Raw genomic sequence first — 21,656 nt, 5'->3', positions numbered from 1 at the left:
ATGGTTGCTGGTACTGAGCCCAGGTCTGGTTCTGCTGGAGGTTTCTTCCTGGTAAAGGGGAGTTCTTCTCCACCACTGTCGCTACATGCATGCTCTGTATTAGGAACTGCTGTAAAGTCAAGGACTCAACACAAGCGATTTGCTGACACCCCCTGCTGGTCAGATGGAGTGGATGCTGTAAGTAATAACTCCATACAATGGATTCAGTGTCAGGACTGGGTTTCTTTTGGTGCAAACTTTTTAAACTACTTTAATAAGTAGCTGAACTTATTGCAGCATCAATTGGAGTACATTTGATTGAACTAAATTACTTCAAATTGCATTGAGATGACATTTGTTGTGAATTAAAAATATAAAATTGAACTTTCAAACTAACAAATGAGCCCCACCAATAAACAATAAAAAAACAAAACAAACTAAAACCCCAACAACCAATATAAGAAAGTTCAAACCCTCAAACGTAGATATCAAAACGTTCAAAACCCCAAAAGTAGATAAAAAAATTCAAACTCCTAAAAGTAGATACAAAACATTCAAAACCCTGCAAGTAGATATCAAAAGGTTAAAAGCTTATTATAACATTAATTCACAACATTGTTGTTGTTGAGACATTTTATGAAAAGTCATTTCAATTTAGTCAGGTTATTATTGATCCAAGTTATCAATTCCTTAGGTTCACTTAATTATAAAGTAGTTTAAAGAGTTTGTGCCAAATTAAATCCAACAGATTGTATGGAGTCATTACTTATAGCATTCATTCCCCCTGACCAGCAGGGGGTGACAGCAAAACGCTTGTGTTGAGTTGTTGACTTTACAGCAGTCCCCAATACAGAGCATGCATGTAGCGACAGTGGAGAAGAAGAACTCCCCTCTACCAGCAAGAAACCTCCAGCAGAACCAGAACTAGGCTCCGTACCAGCAGCCATCTGCCATGACTGACTGGAGCTGAGAGAAGACAGAGCAGAGACACAACAGGTCAACTGATCAGGAGAACTTTCCATGTTCATAGAAATGAAAAGGAGAGGGAGAGTAGTAAGGTGATGGCAGCATCATGTCAGCCAATGCCCTTTTCCAGGAAGCAACCACAGCTAATCAACACCAGACCAGTTGTAGCTTCTATGGAGAGAAAAATAACCGAGAAATCAAAAAGTTTAGTTTCTAACTAAACTGATTGTTTAGTTAGAAACACCAGAGTGCCACCTTCTGGCCTCTCTCCAGATCAGTTCAGGTCAGAGAATGGAACTGTTTCTGGCTTTGTTTTTTCCCCTCCGTGGGCTGCCACCTTATCGTGGTGGAGGGGTTTGAGTGTCCCAGTGATCCTAGGAGCCGTTGGAGACTTCATGCTTCCATTTGGGTCGGGTCTGCCAGGTCAAACGGGTCCTAGGTGAGGGATAGGACCAAGAGCAGCCCAAAGATTGCTTAGAAATATGAAGACAGAATGTTCCTATTTAGAGATGGCGATATAGACAGGGTGCCTACTTACAACCAGAGTTATAGACAGAAGTCAGAGTTTTCCCCCCACCAGGCTATGGGTTGTTATTTTAAATGGGGATTTTTCTCCGCCAGTGACAGTAAAGACAGATTAAAGTAAAGGTTTATATTTGAGACATTGAACTGACTGAGGAGTTGTGAACCAATAGTGCCGTCCCTTTTGTTGCCCTTGGCTTCACACGCTCTTATTTCTGAGTTTTGATACCTGATCTTGCACCTCAGACTTTCTGTAAGTTGACATTTTTTAATCCAAACACGCAGCAGACTGCTGATGGACAACTCCAGCAGCTCTCCCACCAGGTTCAGCAGGTTTTCTGGAGGAAACCCTGAAAGCTTTCCCAGGTGACACTTCCTGATTGTTCTCCATTTTGACTTGAAACTTTCTTAGCAATCTTTCTTAAGGAATGCTGCAGGTATTTTGCTGTTTAAGTAATATTTCAAAGTGAGTTTTTGAAAAGTAACTTCATTCTTGAGTCGTTAAAAGGTTTGTCTTAGAACCTCCACCTGTCCTGTTGTCACCTTCCCGTCCTCAATTTCCATTTGCATGATTTGTTTCTCTTTCTACCAAAAAAAGGATGGATGAAGTCTTCAATCTGGTGTTTTGTAAACAAAGTTGTTCTTTTAAGAAAAGGTTTAGTTGAGACCAGTAACTTCATAATTCCTTTTATTTTGTAGTTTCTGTGTATTTATTTAGGATATTTTAAATGTCTTCCAGTTCCAGTGTTAAATGTTCATTAGAATTTAAAGTTTGAGAATGAAGAGGACTTCTTCCCCTCAGTCCTCCACTCAGCAGCTTCTTTCTTTTCAGTTGGGTTTTTATTTTCCATCACAACAATATAATAAATTTTGATGAAAGTAATTAATCTCGCCCTGCGACAGACTGGCGACCTGTCCAGGGTGTACCCCGCCTCTCGCCCGGAACGTAGCTGGAGATAGGCACCAGCAACCCAGGGTGGTTGCTGGTGCCTATTGGGGGCAAAGGATGAACAGAATATGGATGGATTAATCTCTGATTTCCTATTTCTTCTTTTTGTGTGTTTCTGAGCAGGGAGAGTTTCGTCAGATGTCCCACAGCAGCTTGATGGAGTCAAACTCCGGTACAGTCAGTAGTGAGCCCAACGGGTCGGCGGTGTGTCGCTGCAACTTGCTCATCTGAGGCGCCATTGGTGGGGGAGATTTGAGATCAAAACATCCTGAAAACAGCCTCACTTGTTGAGTTTGAGTCGCTACGTCACACTGAGCCGATGGACACTGGAAGAGAGGAGACGCAGCGAGCTTCTCCTGCTGAGCAGATCTGAAAGAAGAAAATGAGGACTTAACTATACCGTCCTGATGAGAAGCTGCTCTTTGACCCAGATGAACTCCATCCATCCATCCTGGTTCCATACATTCATCCATCCATCCAACCTGCTTCTCTGCATCCATCCTGTTTCCCTTCATTCATTCATTCGTCCATCCATCATCCATCCAACCTTGTTCCTTTTATCCTGGTTTCCTTCCATTCCTGGGAATTATGTGACCATTATGATTTCTTTACAGGGATGTTCTCACAATCTGTTAAAATAAAAATTATTAAAATCAGAGAATCCTGGGAGTTTGTCTTTGAATGTGGAGATTCGACATGAAGACTCCTTTGAGATAACAGAAAGAGACAATATAAAAAATCGGACAATGTTATAGTTATGTTAAAGTTGTCCAGGATGTTTAAGGTTGTCCCTGACTTTTTTTTATTTTATTTATTTTTTTTATCTCCAGTGCTTAACATTGTCCTTGATGTTTAAGGTTATATAAGGTTAAATTGTTAATATTGCTATGTTTACCGTATCTAGAATGTTTTACTTCATCTCCAATGTTTAACGCAAAGGAGACTTTTCTGGAGATTAAATTTGACATCTGATCAACATTGGCAATAATGTTAAACATCAAGGATAACGTTAAGCATTATCCTTGATTAAATAAAAAATCGGGGTCAACGTTAAATATCGTGGATATCAAATGCTAAACATCGGAGATAAAGTTAAACATCTCAGATGGCATTAAACAGCCACGATAACACTGAATGTTAAGCATCAGACGTAACAATAACCATTGGTGGCTAAAGCTTAACATGGGGACAATGTTAAACTTTGTAGATAAACTTTGGGGGCAACTTTATTTTCACACAATAAAATTTTTTCAAGCCTGCAAATCTTGGAACTTTAAGGTGTTTTTAATTTAAAAAAAATCTACTTAAGTTTTCTTTACAACTCTGAATTTAGTTTCAACTTTAGTAACATATGTATTGTAGAAGTCCATACTAATTAGAAAAAAATGGCTGTTTTAAACACAAATTAAGAAGATTTTATCTGTGTACATTGGCAAGGATTTGGTAATTATTCTATGGACGTATGTCCGATCGTTATGTAAATTGTCATTATTACTATTATGTATCCATAGATTTCTTGTCTTATGATACTTACCAATCTGTATTAACCCATATGATGTATGTAATATAGTTAAATTGAAGGATTATTATTAAATTGCTCATAGTCGGCAGTCACCTTTTTGTAGACTATTAGTAAGCCCAATAACAAGGCGCTCATTGTTTACAGCAGCGGGGATTAAACTGAAGAAGCAGATTAACTTAGTCAAAAAAACCCAAAAAGTTACTTCTGGTTTTGTAGGAACAGTATGTAGAGGGATTTTTGTGAGCACAATTGTGGTTGACTGCTAATTAGCAGCGTTTGCAAAAGAGTGAGTTTGCATGTCAGTAAGTGTAGGGAGAAGTACAACCAAAGTATGGAAAGACAAAAGTGCCATAATCAGTAGTAAATTTTAAAACGTCTTTAAATCAATATTTAACATAAATATGCATGCAAATAAAATTATAGACGTGCAATAAATCATTTTTATTTTTAATTTAAAAAAATAAATAAAATGAGACAAGCCTTTCATTAAAAATAATTTTTTACCATATGTATTTATGTATAATTAAACAGTATATTAGAAAATGTTGGAGCTATTTATTCTTTATTTCTTTATCCATTTGAATTTTGTTAGTTAATTCTTAAATTTATATTTTTTGTATTATTTACAGAAGTTTATTTGCAGGTTAATAATTGTTGATTCTATTTATCTTTTGCTTTATTATTTTTCTTATTTATTTTTTCAAAGTATGACAGGAAGTAATGTGGGTCAGTCCACTTTCTATAAGTGTAGGGGCCTGGTAAAGGACCAGCAGGCATTTGAGTTTGGGGCCTATGGTTTTTACCAGAGCAAGAGAAGTAGACAGGAGAACAAAGGAAAGTTTGAATGTTGTAATTGTTTGCTGAAAAGGAAAATAAAAGCAACCAAGACAGTCAACAAGTCTGGACATTAAACTTCTTTTGCCTGCGTGAAGAATCTTGACCCCAGTACCTCATAGTGGCTGATGGAACTTTTATTGGATGTTTGGTTTGACAAGCAATCGCCACTACAGAAAACGATTTGGTTTATTGTTATCCTTAATATGGGATTTTACTGTCTATGAAAATTAATATTTCACATTTAATTACTAAATTGTGTATTTAACACATTTACACATTTTAAAACCACGTTAATATATAGATTTATTTAAATGATCACAAACCAATTTTTTAATGAAACCAAGTTACTGGATTGTGGCATGTTTGGTCTTCTATATGTACAGGCAGGATGATGAAAAAAGAAAAGCTTCAGGGTTGAATAAGCTCAAACACAAACCCACTAGTGGTGGAAAATCTAACAACGGAACTGAAGAAACCAGTAAGCACATGAGCGAAATGAGATGGAAACCAGCTGAATGTAATTGACTGACTGGCGACAGCTGTCAGAGGAACGGAAAACTTTGGGGACATGTACTTACTTTAAGAATAGGTAAACAAGATTAACAGTACAAGGCTAAAACCAGCATGAAAGACTTCACAAAAACAAAGCATGACACTGCGTGGCTCTCTGCTTCATTGTCCTCCTTATCTCAGCAGCTGGGAGGAGTGAAATGGATTTTCTGAGAAATCCTCAGTATTGATTCAACTCTTGGTTGGCAGGTCGGTCCCGTGGAAAACAACCTGACTTCTGATCAATTCCCCTTTTGCTGATTTAGCCACAGAACTTCCTGGTTTTGTTGGAACATTTTGTTGGCCAGAATCACGTGATGTCTCGAAAGCGATACCAGTTTTATTTCGATTTAAAGTAACTTCATTTCATTGGTGTTTTGCGTTGAGTATCATTCTACACGGGAGGACATGAAAGGCGACCAGGACACCAAGGAGACTAGTCCGGATTTGGGTAAAGATGTTCGGATCCAGGCTGACATCCCAAACGGGGAGTGCGGCTCGGCGCCCCCGACGCACCTCTACAAGAGGCGCTGGGTGATTGTGCTCCTGTTCAGCGCTTATTCCCTGAGCAACGCTTACCAGTGGATCCAGTACGGAATCATCAGCAACATCATCATGAAGTTCTACAACGTGGACGGCTTCGCTGCAGACTGGCTGTCCATGATCTACATGCTCGCGTACATCCCCTTCATATTCCCGGTTACCTGGCTGCTGGAGAAGTATGGACTGCGGTGCACTGCGCTGGTGGCCAACGCGCTCAACTGCGCAGGGACGTGGATAAAGGTGGCCAGCGCACGACCTGACCTGTTCTGGGTGACCCTGCTCGGACAGTCTGCCAGCGCCCTGGCTCAGGTCTTTATCCTCGGGATCCCCTCCAACCTGGCCTCAGTCTGGTTCGGGGCAAATGAGGTTTCCACCGCCTGCTCCATTGGAGTTTTTGGGAATCAGGTGAGTTAATGGGGCAACGTGGGGTAACATGGGCAAAAGGGGAAACTGTTAGAAGTAAACCTCTGACTGGGTGTTGGGGTTACTGTAGATAAGGATGGTGGGAGTACATTTCACCTCAGAAATGTTTAGATTGATCAGAAATTTTCTAAGAAAATAAACAAGGACAAGTTGAAAAGTTGCTTGAAAAAAATCATACATTTTGAGATTTAAGCTCAGAAATATTCTAGAAAAAGACATTTCTGAGTTAAAAAAAAATCTAAATTTTCAACTTTTTTCATTCATTCACTGTGATTATGCAGTCATCTTCAGTGCCTTTATTCTGTTGTGGTGTTGTTGAAAATGGGAATCTGTTTGAAGTAAACCTTTGACTGGGTTTAAAAAAAATCAAAAATTTCAGCTTTTTTTCATTCACTGTAATGCTGGACAACTCTGTGTTTTTTCTTTAAACACTTAATGTTTTGAGTTGAACCAGTTTATTTTATTAACCCTGATAAAAAGTTTACTTCATCAACTATGATGCTGCTGCTGTTCATGCAGTCATTTTCAGTATTTTTATTTCTGCTGTGGTTGTGGCACATTTCTCAGACAGCAACATGCCCTACAATGTAGCCATGCCTGAATGTTTTCTTTAAAAGAGCAGACTTCTGTTATCATGTGAAGAATGCAACTATAAATTCCTGCAGCTTTGTTGTTGAGTTTTTGGCTGCCTGATCTATTTTCTTGTCTTAATCATTTGAGGAACATTCAGCTTTTCATAGTCCCATATTTTCTCCATTTACTGATTTACTGTTGCTCTGTCTTAACTGTCCTTTGTACCCTTCTGCTGACTGATATGCTGATCCTTTGAAATATCAGTTAAATCTAGAAAAATCAGGAATATTTAACACGGACATTTCAGACATCTTTGCAGATTAATCAAATTCTCAGGCTAATCGGAGGTGTAAAATTGATTAAGGGTGTGCACACTTTCTGCTTTCTTTTTTTTAGTCTTGAAATAATCACACTAGCATTTTACATTACACAAACATGGCATTAGGAGTGTGTATGCTTCAATTTTTAAATATAGTTGGCGTAAACAGGGTAGTCTGACTAGAACTACACTCATTTCTATTTTTTTGTTCAACTCTGCATTGTGTAGAGATGCAATAGATTTTTTTTCTCTCATAAAACAGAAGCACATAAATGATTGAGCATCAAACTTCACTTCCAAAGCTGGTTGTAATTGTAGAATATTTCAAATTGAGAATCATTTGCAAACATTTCAGATCACTTAAACATTAGTGTTTATGTGACAATCATAGATGGTAACTTAAAAATATTGAGCTTCTTTAGTGGTGGTATCAGGTTAACCACTAAAATTGAGGGGCCGAGGATGAAATGACATTCAGATTGGAAACTCAATCAGATGAAACTTGTTAATTTAACATTTGAATGACAGTGCAATGCGGCTTCTGAAGAAAATTCCCTTTTTTATGCAATCAGTTGGTAGTTTTATAACAGTTTTTACATTTTCTCATATTTAAAAATCCAAAAAAAAAGGAAAATTGCCAGTTTGCAAAAACATTGCTCCATTTCAACCCAGTACTTTAATAATTTGCTCACAGTAGTGTCCAACTTTAAATGAGGCAACACAGTTTTAATACTAAACAACCTAAAGCAGCTATTTCATGTTTGTAAACATTATTTTACACTTTCTTATTTGATGAAACTTGCACAGCTTCTGAGTTTTCAAAGGGATTGAGTGAAATGCTTCATAAAAATGTGTGCTTGGTAACATGAGGCACTGCATAAACTGTTGATTAAATGATGCACAACATAGTTTAACTACCTGAGGGCTTTCTTTGGTAAAGGCGTCTGCTCATGGTGTCTGTTTGCCATCAGGTGATGCATGACTATGCTTACAGGATTTTGACATTTCCCTGGAATTTGTATCAAGAGGTAACTTTATGTTACAGGATATAGTCTGAGGCACAAGGTGGAGAGCTGCTTTTGTTTGCTAATTTTATGAGCGTATGCTGAAAAGCTTGCAGTATTTAAAGTGACTCTTTTAGGCTGTGTGTTTCTTCTCTTGTCGGCACAAAAGACTGAGAATGATGTTTGGTTTCCACTTACAGCTGCTCCTCAACATGCACTCACAATTTGGGCAAAATTAGCAGAAATTGAAATTCAGGATATGTCCACATAGCGAGCTGCATAACTCACTATGGTTATAGTAGAGAATCATTTTTGTATTTTTCCTGAAAGCTTATCTTTTTCTCTTATCTGCAAGACTGCAAGAATGGGTCTTGGAAAAGTTTCGCATGTTACAGATTTATGCTTTCTGATCAAACAACTTTAGAAGTTTTTACTATGTAAAAAAGACTCAAATCTATTGTCAAGAGTGAGCTTTTTTTATTTCAGCGTCTTCTTTCACCAGTGTTAGACAAACATTCTGGTTGTTTTGTGATTTAGGCCTTTAGTAACAATAAAAAGACACATTTTTGTTAATGTTTACTTGCTTTGCCCTCTGTCCTTGAATCCTATGCTTCCAGGTTTTATTGTGCGTTTTAATTCCTGCAAACATTCAGGGAATTTTTCACAAAATCAATTTTATTTAATTTCTTTATTTTTTTCCCCCCCACATATAAAAATGCCAAATAGAAACAACTCTTCTGATGGCTTTAATGCTCAAAGAAACCAGGAAACTGAGGAAAAATGTGAATTTTAAATAGATCTATACCTGCACTTTCTACTGGTTTTGTAATGATATTTGACATCTGCTTGTAAAAGGTATTTTCCTTTTCTTTTTTTTCTGCAGTTGGGTATTGCCATTGGGTTTCTGGTCCCACCCATGCTTGTTCCTAATGTAAAGGATGTAGACGAGTTGGCGTATCACATCAGATTCATGTTCTACATCAGTGCTGGTGTGGCCACCTTCATCTTTGTACTTGTGGTCATCGGTATGTAAACTCCCCCAAAAGGGCATTTAATGGGTTCTGTGTTGTAGCTCTGTTTACATAAATTTTCCTAAACCAATCTCCTCAGCAATTGAAGATCAATTGCTAAGGAGATTGATTATTTGCACGACTATTTGTTTTGTAGTGTTTCAGGAGAGACCAGAGGTCCCACCAACCCAGTCCCAGGCTCAAGCCAGGATTTCCCGCTCCAGTGATTACTCTTACATGGCCTCCATCTGGAGGCTGCTGTGCAACAAAGCCTTCATGTTACTTGTAATCAGCTATGGTTAGTCCTTCTTGCTCAAAATGTGTGAACACTGCCTTCACATTTATGGAAAACCCCAGGGAAGATGTGTAAAACCTTTCAATATATGTTGTTTAATGCAGTAGCATAATGTGTGAAAACTTTGGAAATGTTTATTTTTATGACCCTCCTAACAGAGGTTAGTAGGATGTTGATGCTATACTGAAGTGAACGGCTACATTCACTACAATGTTGAATTGACTTTCAGTACAGTTAATGGTAACTTAGATTTCACACCTTCATGGACTTCATTTTTATGTATAAACTTGGAGTTTCAGATTATTTGAGAGATTTTATGTAAAATGGCAGCCATTTTCTTTAAGTTGAGGCTAATGTGTAATTCTGTTTTTACAGCTGATCATCTCAGAATAATAAAGGTCTCTCTCTTTTTTTTGCAGGGTTGAATGTTGGCAGTTTCTACGCCATTTCCACACTTTTAAACCGAATGATAATTGATCTCTACCCTGTAAGTTCCTTTATTTTATTGCTAGGGAAATTTTCTCTTCTGTGAACCTTTCTTTGTCCTTTCTTAGCACTGGTTGACGTTTTCCATGTTTTAAGCTTTTGTGCAATTCGTTTTACCACCAAACTTTAAAGCTTCAGGACAGCTGACCATCACAAAGATAACATTTCTGGATTTTAGGAGTCTGGGTAAAATAATGGCCGTGTCCCATGAATCAGTAGTGTTTATGGTGTTTCACTTCAGGGTGAAGAGTTGAACGCTGGGAGGATCGGTTTAACCATTGTCATTGCTGGAATGGCAGGATCTCTCATCTGTGGCCTTTGGCTTGACAAGACCAAGACCTACAAGTAAGATCCTCCTCTAAATCTGTTTGTGAAACCTGATATTGGTAAAGGTAAAAGTGAGCCATGTTACCAGACATCAATGAGAAGCCAAGCACTAATTTAGCACGAACATCAACCACTGGGCGGAGTTTTCTCCTACATAGTGCCTTTTATTTAATTTCATGTTCAGTTGGTAAGATGTGATGGCCTGGCTTATACAACTGGATTTCAGTTGCCAGTAGTAAACATATTCACACAATCAAATACATCTGATGTCTACAAAATCAAAATCTGGAGCTAACTTAAGAAAAATCATTGCTCTTCTCCAGAATGAGGTTCAACCACAAAAGGTCAGGAACTGGTTGTTCAGAGTGTTGTAACCAAATTTGGAAGGTAAAAATATGGTATTAAAGGTTTGGCAATAACTGCATTGTTGAGTTCTGTGAAAGAAAATTCTGTCACTATATTATATATTAGTTTCACATAATCTAGTCTTCTGATTTCTGATTCATTCAATTTTGGGTGTTCATTTACTGTTAGCCATAATCACTAGATAGCAGAAATAAACACACTATATGACTCTAAGTCTACAGTTTTTACATTTTTATTTGAATTACTGAAAGATCTTTTTTTTTGTCTAGTTTGAGAAACACTTGCAACCAATAATATTTAGTTGCTCAAGTTGAATTGACATCAACAAGAATCCTGCAGGACTGTTTTTATACACTTTTAAGTAAAAAATGCTTTGTCTGCAGAGTTCAGTGAAAAGAATGTTTTTGAGTCCAGCTTTTGCTAAAATCCAACCTTGAAAAAAGGTTATTTTTGGGGCACTTGAAGCTAAAAAAAAAAAAAAAAAAGTATTGTTATTTTTGGGAAGAATTATGAATGCTTTCCTCAAAGTAAGTATCTCCCTTGTCTTCACCTGTTAGTGCTTCTTGTAATGAGGCACACAATCTACTGTGGCAGGTTAAAATCCTCAGATTCCTCACATGCCACAGTAAATGCATAGCTGTCAAAGCAGTTTGGCTCAGGTTTACACTGGACCCTCACACTGTCTTACTGTGTCAGACATTCACTGGACTTTGCTATATCAACAAAATGTTTTGCAGCATAATTTACGCATGACTGTGCAAGAGGCTCTGTTCTCAAAGTAAGCATGTTTTTTTGCAGAAAGTGCTTGGCAAAGTGCTTGGCAAGAATAGTGTTTTTAATAGTAGCAATAGTATTAATAGAGGTATATATATTTTTTGGACTGCAAGCTAAATTTAAAAACTAAATTCCAAGTTAATGATGTCTTTAATTTTATCTAAAGATACACTTTATACGTTTTGAACCTTTTTTTATTATCTTTTTTGCTTGTCAAATATTTAAGCCACTTTAAATGTAGATTTTAGATATTTTGTTAAAAAACATTCTTAAACATCTTAGTACTTGAACATAGTATCATCCATCCTTATGAACATCCCATATTGTTTTTTCCATTGCTTCTAATGCTCTATATAGTCTATAATTTTAGATAATTCATTGCAAAATATGAAACTGCTAGTCATTGCATACGCTTGCTTATTTCCAGCTTTATTTCTGTTACATTGAATTTGAGGGCTTACTGTCAGTGAAAACCCAACATGAGCTCAGAAAATTATGACAAAATATTTCAAATCCAAAAATTTGGGATGTTATACAAGGATAAATAATTATTACACATAAACGATCATCACTGACACCCTGCACCAGGTCACTGCTAAAGAAGCTGGTAGTTCGGTGTGCTGAATCAAAGATATTTAATGGAAGTGGAAGAAGAAAGTGTTCAAAAACACAAAGGTGCATAACAGCAATAGCCTGGATAGGACTGAAAAAAAAGCCACTCAAGTATTTCAGATTCATAAGTGTTATCTGAACATGAGTTCTTACAGTTGGTGTGGATGTTTGGTATACTTATTACAAATCGTTTAAAACTTCTTCCTCTGGTCCCTGCAGACAAACCACCCTGGTGGTGTATATTCTCTCTCTGGTTGGAATGCTGGTTTACACCTTCACCCTGAACCTGGGGCACCTCTGGGTGGTGTTCATCACCGCTGGAGTTCTAGGGTAAGTAGACGAACTGAGCCGTGGATATACTGTGACATGTTCAAGGACATTTGAGTAGTACTAATTAAGGCAATTAGTATGTGGGCAGGAGCAGCAGTACATCAATATAATTGTACTTGAGTAGAAATCCAAAAAATTACTTGATATTTGGTGAAAAGAGTAAGTACGTACTGAGTAAATATTTGAACATAACATTGGATTTAATTTGAGAAACACAAAAATTCCCCCCGTCAAAGTTGAAACTGACTTCTATAAGATAGCAGATATGTAACATTAAATAAGTAATTTCATAATTATCTCTCTTCAAGTTAATATTTAGTGTATGGATCTTGGGCTCCAGAGTTTGTGTGGATAGGCCTCAATCAGGCTACACATTTGGATGATGCAATTTTACGCTGTAATATAAGCTCTGTAAGCTCTCTCAGGCTGCATTGGGATGAGCTGTGAACAGCCATTTCCAAGTCCAGCAACACATTCTCCATCAGATTCAGGTCTGGGCTTTGACTGGGCCACCTGAGAACCACCACTCAACAAAAGATCTCACTTTGACATAAACTCTAGATGTGTCTGATGCATTTTTGGTTTGAAACTTATTTAGTGAAAACATTACCCATGTATTCCTGTGAAACTACGTCAAGAGGAAAATTTTTCTCATTCCAAATCCAATTATTGCTATTTTTGGTAAGATTATTAAGCTTATTGGATTCCATAGCTATTCTTTTCATTTCTAAAAAAACTTGCCCTACTGTTCCATCAGTGAAGCAGTTTTACATAATCTCATAATGAAGAGCAGAGCAGACTGTGAAATTGACTTTTTAAATTTGAGCTCCAGTTTCTGTTTTGATTTCTGCAGCTTCTTCATGACTGGGTATCTCCCTCTTGGATTTGAGTTCGCAGTGGAGCTCACCTTCCCAGAATCGGAGGGAACCTCATCGGGTCTGCTCAACTTTTCAGCTCAGGTTGGTTATTGGTGGCACTGATTAACTGCACACTTTCATTCTAAACACATGACATACATTTACTTTTGGGCCATAAACACTTTTTATGTTATTCTTGTTGCAGATATTTGGAATCGTTTTCACCATTGGACAAGGAAAGATTATCGATAAATGGGGAACTTTACCTGGAAATGTATTTCTGTGTATTTTTTTGCTAATAGGAACAGTAATGACAGGTGAGACACGAACATCAACATGTCACTTTGCAGCCACAAACTACAATTTCTTTATTGGGATTTTATTGCTATAGACCAGGGTCTGAAACCTTTACAACATAAAGAAACATTTTTACTTAAGCAAACCAAAAAAACAAAAAACCAACTCATTTAAAGCTGCAAATGTCACAATGTTTTGAAAAAATTTACAACTTGTAATTTCAGATAAATATCTACTATATGAAATTGATTATTTTTAAAGAACCACTATTTCAGTTCTATTTTTAGATTTTAAAATAAAGATAAACACAAACTTGGCAAAGAAGATGGATCTTTTTCTCCTGTGGGGACAGATGAAAATGAAAAAGCGTATGGATTCCAACCAAATAAGAAAATCAAATTCCAAAAACATGTCACTAGTGCTTTGTGTCATTCTTCACACTCTGAGTTTAATAAGAAATAATGTTTCTTATTTGAAACATTTTAAAAACTCATATTCTTTCTACTTTTCAGTTATGCAGTCCTTTGTTGTGTAAAAACCCAACAAAACACATTAAAGTCTGCAACTGTAACATGACAAAATGTTAAAGGGAATGAAGACTTCTGCAAGTTCAAAAGCTGTCATCTTCTTTGGATGTTTGCTGCCCCCTGGTGGATAAATTTAAAACAAATTTGTGAAAGTTGCTCTTGGACAGTTTTTGCCATAAATATTGTTGTGGGAAAAAAAAAAGATAAAATCACTCAATCAGGTTTATTTTGTATGGTGTGCACAATACAGAGAGCTTGTAAGACAATCAATAATGAAGCATTGAGTCAAGACATAGATTTTATAATAAGGATAAATATCCAAAACATGTGAGAAACGGTCTGGTTCCCATGTAGCTGCAGGAAAACAACTCCCAACCTTGTGTGTGTGTAACTCGTACAGGTTCTTTCACAAGCACTTAATTTAACATGACCAGCAGGTGTTAATTTACAATAATTTTCCCTCCACAATACGTTTGTTCCTCATATTTTCATACATAGTTAATTTGTGAAATAGCTTGGATAAAGTTGTTTTCACTATTTTCTGTGAAGACCACCAGCTTTTTGGTGTTGGATCCGTGTTTTGCTCAACGTTGACTGAAAATCAGTTGTCAAGTTACAAAATTCTTTTCACACTTAATATAATTTGTTCAGGGTTTTTGCACACTAATATAAAGTTGCAGCACACAAGAGACATTTATTTGACACATTTGTTTACCTGTTAGAATATAGAAATAACCTTTTTTTCTCTTTTTAATTGCATCAACTTTAAACATTTAGTCTACCAGTATAATGCCTCTATTTCTCACAGGATTCATCAAATCTGATCTCCGGCGGCAGAAGACCAATAAACAGGCTGAGGTGCAGCAACTGAGTGTAAGTATCTGTGTGAGGTGCTTAAGGTCTGAAATGGGGATCTTTCACCAGGTCAGGTCCCAGTCTGGCTTGGTCTCTGCAGTTTCTTCTGGCTGCTTGGCTCCAGTTTTTCTCATTTCAACATCCTGCTGGTTGATTTCTGGGGTTTCTTTGCTGCAGGGGAGAAACTTTTGTGTTGCCATGTCTAAGCCTTCAACAAAAAACACAAGCCTCCTTCTTGCTGCTTACAATTTACAAGAGATTATTGTAAGTTACATGGTTATGTTTTGCTTCAGAAATGGCACTGCTTTCCAAGCTTTCAGTATTGGTGCAGCTGACTGCTTTCAGATATGTTGGGATTTAGAAATTAAATCGCAAAATATCTAGTATTTTGTGATATTTTTGTGACCACTCATTTTATTTGCAGTAAATTGAGCTGTTCAGTTCATTTTATTGAACTGAACAGATGTCATCCCAATGATTGTGTAAGTCACAACATTTCAGTTAAATTTTCCATATGCCATAATGGGAATAAACCCTCAAAATATATTTTGAATAGGGAATCTGTATAGGTGGTTTTACTTTGAGTTCAATTACTAAAACAAACTTTACAGGGGTACTATACTGTCATGTTATTCTAAAGACAACAAAAAAAGAGTAATACAAAATATTTTTTCTCGAAACAAAATGTACTGGCATCCAGCTGTTTGAATTTTTTCATTTAAAAAAAAAAAACCCTGTTAAGTTTAACATTAATTCGCTGTCATCTGCAGCTTGCATTTTAAAACAAGCTAGATTCCTTGTTTGTTTTTTGTTTTGCTTAAATTTGAATAAAAACACAGCTTTCACTTAAAACACCAGGACTCCTGCATACTTGTTGAACTTGAGACCAGATTCTTTTGTCAATGGCTTTCTAAAAATACCTGAAAACTAAATTATTCTAGAAATTAAGTTTCATCTCAAGTATGCTGCAGTTTCCTTATTATAGTCTGTACAAAGAGCTTGGTGGTCTAGTTGACAGGCTGCTGTAGGTGGGTGTGCAGGAGTTTCTGGAACCACTGGTGGAGGTAATATGGTGTGAAGGATAAAGGTGACCCTAAGGGTCCCCCAGATCTTTGATACTGGAGCTATGATTACAGCCTACAGAGACCAAGACATCAGTCCGAGACTACGGGGCCACAGCAGGCAACAGGAGTCATGACATTACCTCACAACGTCACAAAAATCTATATGGATGTGACAACAAGGTAGGGTCACATGAACAAAAACTCCCTGAAACCTCAAAGGTATGAAACTATGGCAAACTGTAGCCGTTAAACCGATTATATTCTTGTTGATGCAAACAGAATTAGTTTGTGCTAAGTTTATTTGTATATCACATTTCATCAACAAGGGAGTTCAAAGTGCTTTACATGATAAAGCACCAGTTCTGAAAACAAGCAAATGTATCATTTTGTCAAATGTCATCAATGCATATCAAATATATTGATCAGTGTTCCACTTATTAGTCAAAGGCAACGCTAAAAAGGAGAGTTTTTAACCTTGATTTAAAGAAACTGTATTTCAGCAGTATTGCAGTTTTTTGGAAGTTTGTTCTACCATAAAAACTGAATGCTGCTTCTCCATGTTTGGTTTTGGTTACTGGTAAACTTGAACCAGAAGACCTGAGTGGTCTGGAAGGTTGATAGAGTAACAGGTTTTGTATTTTGGTCTTGATCTGCTCAGTGATTTATAAACGAACAAATTTATTTTTAAAGTTTATTGTCTGAGCTACAGGGAGCCAGAGTAAGGATGTTAGAACTAGGGTGATGTGCACTATCTTCCTGGTTTTAGTGAGAACGCAAGCAGCAGCATTCTGGGTCAGCTACATATAAAGGCACTATTGCAGTACTCAATGTGGCTATTGATAAATGAGTTTCTCTAGGTCATGCTGGGACCGTAGTCTTTTAATCCTGAAAATATTCTTCAGTTGGTAGAAGGCTGGCTTTGTAAATGTCTTTATGTGACTCTGAAGGTTCAGATCTGAATCAGTCACTATGCCCAGATTTTTATGTAGGTTCTAGTTGTGTATAATCTGCATAGTTATGGTAACTAATTAATGTCCTCCAAGTTGCAGTAATGCTTATTGTCTGCCCATGTCTCTTCTAGAAGATGGCCACTGATATTCAAGAAGGTATCCTGAAAGAGAGGAAGTTCTAAGGTGAAATGATGTCTCCTCAGCAAACCCCAAAGAGAAGAAACAAAGTCTTAAGGGACATGGCGGCATGTGTAAACATGCCAAAATAACTACAATGCAACATGCTGCTATGACTAGTGAGTATATGGAGACTCTGTGACCATGATGGACGTCCATCTTTGATTCTTTAGTAATAAGAACTGCTGCTCCTTTTTTTACTGTACTGAGATGCAACAAAAAATCACATTAGTATTTAAAATGCAATTTCTAAATCAACCTTTATACATGTTTTAAATGCACTTTCAGAAAATGCAACACTTGCAGTTGAGACAGCCTCTAATTTTCTGACTCAAATCTGTTAACATTCCAACGGGTTTTTTAGTAACAGATTTTCATGACTTTTTGATAATATTAATTTAAAGAGTAATATTGAGTGTTTCCTGATACTTGTGCTGAACTTAAGTATTTACTCTGGTGAAGGTACCTATTGACTTCTGTGTTTTGTCAGAGTGATCTTAAATGCAGACCATAACTGGGACGTCCTTTCTTTACATTGAATAAGGTTCATATATCACCCGTTTGCCATTAAAGGATCACCTGGTTGGTATTCTGCCAAGTATAAATACTGATTGATGCCGTGCATCAAAGTACACTCACAGAGGTCAGTTTTCTCCTCATTTTACAAGAATATGTCTGAATCGTTTTTCTAAAAATATCTAGAAGATGAAGAATTTTGGCACAAAACAAAATGGATGAAAAAAGAAAATATGCCATTTTGCACACAAATGTCTTCACTGCATATTTTTTCCAGAACAGAACATGTATATGTAATATTTTAAGGTTGTGTGAACGGAGTTGGCACTGATTTCCGGTACAATTTTTTTTTCTAGAAATTAATGTCGAATTTCAACTTGAATGTATGACATTTTATACAGCAGTTGGACTGTCATTATGAAACTTTAAAAACTAGGCTGCATAAAGGAGCCTGGCTGGGTGAATAGACGGTTGAATGATGGAAAGAGAAATGAATGAATGAAAAGATGGGTGGATGAATATTGAGTAGAGAGGAATGGATTGATACTGATCAATGGATGGTGGGTACATAAATGGACTGATGGGTTTATTGATTGATGAATTTGTACTAATTTCTGAAAATAGAATATCAAATAGTGTGGAAATGACTTTTATTTCCTTTGTCCATGTTTGTGGAAAATTCATACATTCCATTTTTTTGTGTTGGAATATTAGATGATTTCCACATTTAATCAGATCATTCTGTAGCTGTGAGAAAGTCATTGTAGAACTATGTACTGTAACACTGCCAAACATTGACTACAAGTTTTTAGGGCTTTTGTACGTTGCACATTTATATTGGTGATAATAAATATTTCTGGGCTGCTGTAACAGTGAGGGTTTTTTTAATTTGCACCCACCTCATGGCTATATTTCTGAATCATTGAGTCTTTCAGTAATTTAAAGTATTTTTCAGAATTTCAATTCGCAAAACATTTTTCATAATGAACATATTGGGGATTTAGGGAGCACCAGTAAATAAGACTGATTCAAATGACCTTGGAAAAAGCATGACATGGGAGACGCAACAAAATACTAAAGTACTAATATTAAAATTCCCATTAAAAACAGGTCACAGAGAGGGAAAACAGGTTGCATGAGCAGTTAGTAAACTTGGGCAAAAAACAAAAATTAAACAGACATAAATGAACCATAAGGGGGTTTTTAAACATGTCAGGATAAGTTGGGAGAAGGAGATAGGTGACACAGCACCATCAAAATAAAGATATGGTGACAAGAAAACGGTAGAGGAAGTTACATAAAAAAAAGAAACACACTAAAATGGGATAAAATTCCAACCAATTACTCAAAGATTTTATATCTGGAGAACCAGCTCGGTTTCTTTTGGAATCAAATTTGATCAAACACCCTAAAATCCCCAGATAATTAACCTCAGTATACTCTAGGTAATTGGGTATTTTGTGCCTATTTGAAGATTGATCTTGTGAATCATGAAGGACATAGGGTACATATTTGATTTATTTATTCATCAGAAGATGAAATAAAACCATAAATGCCGGCAAAAATGTGAAGTTTAATTCAAATATCGAACAACATGGATGATTTCCTAAAAATAATGCAAAAAAACCCAAAAAACAATTACACCTTCAGGATCAAGATGCCTGAATTGCTGTGCAGATGAATAGCTTTCTTATTGTGAGTTCATAAAACCTCAAGTTTGTTTCTGAGGTAAAAATCAAGAAACTGCTGGGGTGTGTGTGTGTAAAACACTTTTACATTACGTAGTTCTTTGGTAAGTCTGAACTGATAAAAAAAAAAAATAGAGATGAAGTGAAAAAATTATATTCCAGATTACTATGTGGCTTAATCCTTTTAAAATATTGCTCCTTTGAATGTTAAGTAGGTAAACCCATGATACATGATACAAAAGCTGGCACACAATTACTGGTCCAAGTTTGTGTGCTGGTGGTGGTTTCGGCCAATAAGAGGAGGAAACTAGTTTCGCTTCTTCTGCCGTGCTCCCAATTCTTCCTGAGTCTCTGGAAAACACTGGAATCCAATGAGCATTCCTATGATGGAAAAACCTGGGAAAAGCAAGATAAGATGTGATGCTTTTCAAATGAATAAATATCCAGTAAAAATTTCAAGCATAAAATCCTAAATATGAGGCTATTACCCCTCCATACTCACTTGCAACAATGAGTGGTGCCATCACTCCAATAGTCAGTGGTGCAGTTCTGTAGATGAATGCTTCTGACAGAAAGTGACCCAGTGCCAACACAAATGTCCATAAAGTAATGTGATATAGCCTGTAGAAGCCAATATGTATTAATATGATCATAAGATTGTAAACCAAGAGCATGTAGGAGTTTTAAAACATAACCGGATAGCTTACGTTTTGTTCTGGATATCAATGGCACAGGCACAGCGGATGATTGACGACAGCAATGTCCAAATACCAAATGTTCGAGCTTGGAGACCATTTACTAGAGTAAGTAGAGGAGTAGAGAGGGAGGCATAATAAAGCAATTAGTATATGTATGAATCTTTTTAAGCCCATTTTCGATTAGCTACATGATCGTAAAATAAATCTTTTGCCAATATAAATCAACATTTGCCAGTTCTATCTCCTTCTAGGTGGTGTCAACCCGCTTGGTGGAAATGACTTTAGACGTGACTCTTGTAATTGTTTAACAGTTGCTGACATCAATCTTGAGGATTTTTTTTTCCTACTCCCACTTTCAACCGAGATGTTTGAGGGGTTTCTTGCATGTAAAGTTCATTTCAAATCAAGATCTGTGCTTAATCTTTTTTACTTTCATTATAAATGTTCTCAAATATTCTGCTCTGATACATGATGTTAAATTTTATAATGGTCTGCTGGTCCAGATCCTGAAACCGTGACACTTCCAGCTCCTTGCTTTTCAGTATGAGGTTTGTTTCTTGTATTTGGTTTAAGCCAAACACATTTTCTGTTCTTGTTTCCAAAGATAAATAATTCAAGTTTATACTCAAATGTCCATATTTTTCCAGAAGTCCTTTTCTTGCCTACATCCCCGTGGACCTTTGAATCAACACCAGCAAAAAGCTTGTTGGTTTTGTGATATCTTAGGGTTTTTGTAGACTTCTTTTAGCATTTTGCTATCTGTTCTCTGGGTGAACATGCATGGAAGACCAGACCTGGGCATGTTGGCAGTTGTCTTAAATGTCTTCCCTTTGTGAACTATTTTCTGTATTGTGTTATGTCAGATTTCTAATCGTTTTGAGTTCCAAAACCCTTTGCAAACGCATAAGCTGCTAAATGATGTGCCCAAATCTATCCCAAATCAGAAATCAAATAGATATAACATCTAAATATGTTTAAAAAAAACACACTGGGTGTTCTAATTTTTCCACTTGACATTATAAATACTCACCAAACTCTGGCGTTCCCGTGTACAGTTTCTCTGAGAGGAAGCTGTGGTCCCTGAAGCTCTGCACGGTGTTTCCCATCGCTATGACGGACACCATCACCAGCCAGCTCCGGAGGACGTTCAGAAAGCGGCTCATATTTGCGGTCAATGACGCACCCGTCAGAGAGTCTGTCGGCTCACAGTAGCCCAGGAAAGCTCAGACCGCGGGAGCAACCGAGCGGCTTAAAACACACATTCAAGGTCGTCTGTCAGGAGATTACAATCATTAATATCTCTAAACAGACTAATATTTTGTAATTTCGTCAATGAGGAAAAAAAACAAAGAAAACCATAGCTACCCACCAGCGATAACCAGACTACAGCGTCATTATGTTTTTAAATCACAATCTGGCAAGACTAAATACTAAAACCACAGGTGGATTTCAGCCAACCGAGTATTTAGCTACATTTGAAACGGTGACTTTTCCCCAATCTTTGCCCACAGGGTAAGCCAATAACAAGGCTCCAAAAAATGGCTCCATTCAATCGAACCATTATTATGATTGGTCGTCCTAAAACTTAAGGTACCGCCCATTTTCTTATGCGGACCAATGACAATTCACCCATTCGTATAT

General features: G+C 36.8%; 2 protein-coding genes across 6 annotated transcripts; one reads left to right on the top strand and one right to left on the bottom strand.

The window, feature by feature from the left end:
* Positions 1-5,089: 5,089 nt before the first annotated feature.
* Positions 5,090-18,499, top strand: flvcr2a (FLVCR choline and putative heme transporter 2a). Of its 4 annotated transcripts, none has more exons than XM_032547777.1 (11): positions 5,090-6,272; positions 9,070-9,211; positions 9,354-9,494; positions 9,911-9,978; positions 10,219-10,322; positions 12,276-12,386; positions 13,240-13,345; positions 13,449-13,560; positions 14,876-14,940; positions 16,059-16,166; positions 17,071-18,499. In XM_032547777.1, the coding sequence occupies exons 1-11, from the start codon at positions 5,733-5,735 to the stop codon at positions 17,116-17,118; spliced, it is 1,545 nt and encodes a 514-aa protein (XP_032403668.1). In that variant the 5' UTR covers positions 5,090-5,732; the 3' UTR covers positions 17,119-18,499. The 4 variants fall into 4 exon arrangements, with proteins under 4 accessions (XP_032403668.1, XP_032403669.1, XP_032403667.1 ...); XM_032547776.1 differs by having other exon boundaries at positions 5,091-6,272; positions 17,068-18,499; XM_032547778.1 differs by lacking the exon at positions 16,059-16,166 and having other exon boundaries at positions 17,068-18,499.
* A 75-nt stretch (positions 18,500-18,574) lies between these two features.
* On the bottom strand, positions 18,575-21,552 carry erg28 (ergosterol biosynthesis 28 homolog). Of its 2 annotated transcripts, none has more exons than XM_032547779.1 (5): positions 21,385-21,552; positions 21,046-21,264; positions 20,025-20,115; positions 19,820-19,938; positions 18,575-19,713 (listed from the first exon to the last, which is right to left on the bottom strand). In XM_032547779.1, the coding sequence occupies exons 2-5, from the start codon at positions 21,176-21,178 to the stop codon at positions 19,625-19,627; spliced, it is 432 nt and encodes a 143-aa protein (XP_032403670.1). In that variant the 5' UTR covers positions 21,179-21,264; positions 21,385-21,552; the 3' UTR covers positions 18,575-19,624. The 2 variants fall into 2 exon arrangements, with proteins under 2 accessions (XP_032403670.1, XP_032403671.1); XM_032547780.1 differs by having other exon boundaries at positions 21,046-21,287; positions 21,385-21,550.
* Between the last annotated feature and the right edge of the window lie 104 nt (positions 21,553-21,656).

Source organism: Xiphophorus hellerii, chromosome 19 (assembly GCF_003331165.1).
Source record: "Xiphophorus hellerii strain 12219 chromosome 19, Xiphophorus_hellerii-4.1, whole genome shotgun sequence".
Classification (NCBI taxonomy): domain Eukaryota; kingdom Metazoa; phylum Chordata; class Actinopteri; order Cyprinodontiformes; family Poeciliidae; genus Xiphophorus; species Xiphophorus hellerii.
Note: the sequence above shows the minus strand (reverse complement) of the source record. Positions and strands in the feature narration are given on the sequence as shown.

Coding starts and splice junctions, on each gene's coding strand:
- flvcr2a (XM_032547775.1), top strand. CDS start 5,733: ATGAAAGGCGACCAGGACACCAAGGAGACTAGTCCGGATTTGGGTAAA. Junction 9,212..9,353: donor CTTTGTACTTGTGGTCATCG/GTATGTAAACTC, acceptor TTTGTTTTGTAG/TGTTTCAGGAGAGACCAGAG. Junction 10,323..12,275: donor GACAAGACCAAGACCTACAA/GTAAGATCCTCC, acceptor TGGTCCCTGCAG/ACAAACCACCCTGGTGGTGT.
- erg28 (XM_032547779.1), bottom strand. CDS start 21,178: ATGAGCCGCTTTCTGAACGTCCTCCGGAGCTGGCTGGTGATGGTGTCC. Junction 20,116..21,045: donor CACGGGAACGCCAGAGTTTG/GTGAGTATTTAT, acceptor TACTTACTCTAG/TAAATGGTCTCCAAGCTCGA. Junction 19,939..20,024: donor ATTGATATCCAGAACAAAAC/GTAAGCTATCCG, acceptor TGGCTTCTACAG/GCTATATCACATTACTTTAT.